Here is a 3,092-nt window from a genome sequence, read left to right on the forward strand (position 1 = left end):
GGCACGCCTGATCGCCCTCATCTTTCCTCGGACCCTACAGAGACAGCGACGGCCTCTGACAAGACCTGGCAACAGCGCAATACCTGTGCCTGGTTCACAACGCCACGGCGCTACACCTTCGACGTCGAGTTGAAAAAACCGGCTGGGGCTCGGCGGAGTAAACGGCAGTGCGGTATCTACTCTGCAGAAGACGCTGATGTGGTCTCGACGCCCGTAGCCTCTTTTTTGGATCCCCAGTCTTCACGTCTCACACTGTTCTTTAACTATCTGTCTAAAAAATACTCTGCTGCCCCGCCTCCTCTCTGCCCGTCGGCACCGCAACACGTCCCCGCCTTTCCCCCTCTCCCCTCCATACCCACCTACGAGAAACTCCACGAATGGAGTGTTACCTACGCGCCATTTTTCTGGAGGGACGTGTGGGAATTCTGCGGAATTAAGGATCCGAACAACATAGGTAGTGTGTTATTAAAGATCCAAGGTGACGGATTGCCCACTGGACTGCAGTCGATAAACAGGTTCTACGCGCAGAACGCGACTTCGAAGGGCCTGCCTCGGACCCAGTTCCTTTTCGGGTCTCCATCATTGAAAGGCCTTTCTCCTCAAGCGTTCATCAACACAGTCTTCTTTCCCGAAGGGAAGCTTAACTTCTCTCAGAATGTGCTATCGTGAGTTGGCAGACAAAGAAGTGCACTCTGGAAGCACTCGTCCACTCAACCACACATTCGTTGCCGCACGCCAGTAGTGGCTTGGATGGTGTCGCCATGTCATACTCGCGTCAGGTTCGTCCTGAAGGGAGTGTGGTCCCGCGGCCCCTGACTTTTCATTTCAAATACTTTGAATGGAATTAGATTTCCCTGGGTGTGTGCCGGACCAAGGAAGCCCAAGATGCTGTTTGGTAGAAGCATCAACCGAGGGGACCCGAGCAGTTTTCATGCCACTGTCCCCACTTTCCAGGGAAGAGCCGAACTGGCCACTGACCGGAGCCGTCGGTCGTGAGTTCTGTTGTCGTGGTTGGCTTCTGGTCATCACCTGTGACCGGCGTTATTGGAGTGACATTTTCTAGCTCCTGCACTGATTCATGCGTACGGATCTATCGGCAGACTAGTTCTGTACGTTGCAAGCAAGCATCCCTTTGGCAGGCCATGTATTCACTTCGCTACGGTCACCGAGGCGTGGCCGTGGAGGTTTGCCGTGCTTAAAACTATGCTGACGGCGACAACGATGCCCAGGCCGGAGCCGCAGTTCTGCAAACCGGGATCTATTCTTTTGTCCGAGTATCACTGTCTCTTCCGGAACCGTCTTGTACAGAGCTGCGGGGAGATCTGACGAGGATATCGCCGTAGTGTTCTCGTGTGAGGGAGCAGCACCTCGCACAATGACATTCAAGGAGCTGCGCCGGCAGGTTGCCATTATGATGCAGTTTCTGCGGAGAAAGGGTCTGCGGAGTAAGGAACGCCTCGCTTAGGATTCATTCCTAGTTAGTAGCTGCGTTCAGGTCGATTTTTCTTCGGGGGGTGACCGCTCGCTTGCACAGAATTGGGTCTTGCAACATAGTGCCTGTGGCTTTGTGATACTGCGCGCTTGCAGAGGGCGACAGAGTTGCAGCAGTGGTGTGCAACACACCAGAGACGATAGTGACAATGCTTGCTGTCACAGGCCTAGGAGGTGGGTTGCTCGTCTGACTTTTCGTGTCGTGCTAGTTTAAGGTCGCCTAGATGATGTGTACATTCTGGGAAGGACCTCCACGAGCAGTCTACGTTAGGTGATCATTTCTTCAGCTGGGTAACCCCACTGCAGGTATGGATGCACGAAACGTTAGTCAGAACGACCTGTTGGATCTCACACACCACCCAGCGTGAACGGGTCTAGAGAGCAGAGAAGGGCTTTGTTTCTGCGCATATCCTCCAGGCGTGTGGGCGTCTTGCTCTCCGGATTTCTCTCTTTCCATGTTGGAGAGCCGATTCTCAGACCTGTCTCCCACGCTGCTGGTCACCACAGACGCCTTCCAGTTCAGAGGGAAGATGACAATGTGTGACCAGAAAGTCAGTGAGGACGCGACATCCGTTTGCTGCCGCCTCTTCCTGTCAGCAGGCACAGGAGGTCTGAATCAGGGCTGTTGCCACTGTGCTGGGCAAGCTGACCCAATACCCCAAATGGGCGTGCCTCTCTTACCGCGTAGCTTTGGCCAGCAGAGTGCTGCAGGTTGGAATGACGCTCTTAGTGTCATGCCGCACCCTTGCTTTTCAGGCTGAAAAGCTCTCCAGCAGAATCAAGTCCGTGAAGCAGGTGGTTGTTCTTCCTCTTGATGGAGCCATTGAAAGGACTTTCGAGGTTGATACTGCACACAAGGACGCAGCTGTCCCGCGTGAACACTTCTCCGATATCATGAATACGTACGTTCTGAGCCACTGTAAGAGCAGACTCAAGACAAAGGCTTGCATGACAATATTAATCCACAAGCGCGCAGGTAACTCACACAAATGGCTTGCTTCCTCTGCAACAGGCAGTGGCACACTACCTGACCACAGAATCGTTGGCAGCATATACCACTGGGATTTGTGTGGGCTGAGGGCTGCCTGCTGGCAAGCTCGCAAAAAAGGGACTGCCGCGAGAAAGAACAACGTTAAGCTGTATCTGTTGGGTTCTCCTAGGTCTCTGGTTCCTGACCTTGTTTTCCCGAACCTGTCTTTCAACGATCCTCTCTTCATTCTCTTCTCAAGCGGAACTACAGGTCAGTGCCACTAACTGGACATGCGTACGCTAGCTGGACTCTGACGCCCGAAGGCGCCCCCCTCCCCCTAACCAAGTGCTACAGTTATCTCCTTTGTGGCTACAGCCACCTGACCGAATCATGAAGCGTTTCTTGTATCCTGCAGGCAAGCCGAAGTCTATTGTCCATCGCCAAGGCCTGTTACTCCAGCTGGTGAAAGAGCATCAGTTGCGTGAGTCCCAATGATTTCTGTCGGCAGCAGCTGTAGCTAATCCCGGAAGAGCCGCCAAAATCAGTTTGCAGCGTCGACTAGATTCGCCATGCTCCCCTTTGTCGTGCAGACCTCGACGTGCGCCCGGGGGATGTAATGTTCTACTACTCC

General features: G+C 53.7%; 1 protein-coding gene across 1 annotated transcript in view; it reads left to right on the top strand.

Annotated features, from left to right (window-relative positions):
• Nucleotides 1–42: 42 nt before the first annotated feature.
• Nucleotides 43–3,092, top strand: part of CSUI_001125 (acetoacetyl- synthetase) — a gene marked incomplete at its 5' end in the record, with an annotated part of 7,629 nt that continues 4,579 nt past the window's right edge. Inside the window, 6 exons of the mRNA XM_068061331.1 lie at nucleotides 43–665; nucleotides 1,309–1,445; nucleotides 1,588–1,665; nucleotides 1,909–2,042; nucleotides 2,248–2,393; nucleotides 3,052–3,074. Of these exons, the coding sequence (XP_067926688.1) occupies nucleotides 43–665; nucleotides 1,309–1,445; nucleotides 1,588–1,665; nucleotides 1,909–2,042; nucleotides 2,248–2,393; nucleotides 3,052–3,074 (1,141 nt within the window). The remainder of the gene's footprint in view (nucleotides 666–1,308; nucleotides 1,446–1,587; nucleotides 1,666–1,908; nucleotides 2,043–2,247; nucleotides 2,394–3,051; nucleotides 3,075–3,092) is intronic.

Source organism: Cystoisospora suis, assembly GCF_002600585.1.
Source record: "Cystoisospora suis strain Wien I chromosome Unknown contig_442, whole genome shotgun sequence".
NCBI lineage: Eukaryota > Apicomplexa > Conoidasida > Eucoccidiorida > Sarcocystidae > Cystoisospora > Cystoisospora suis.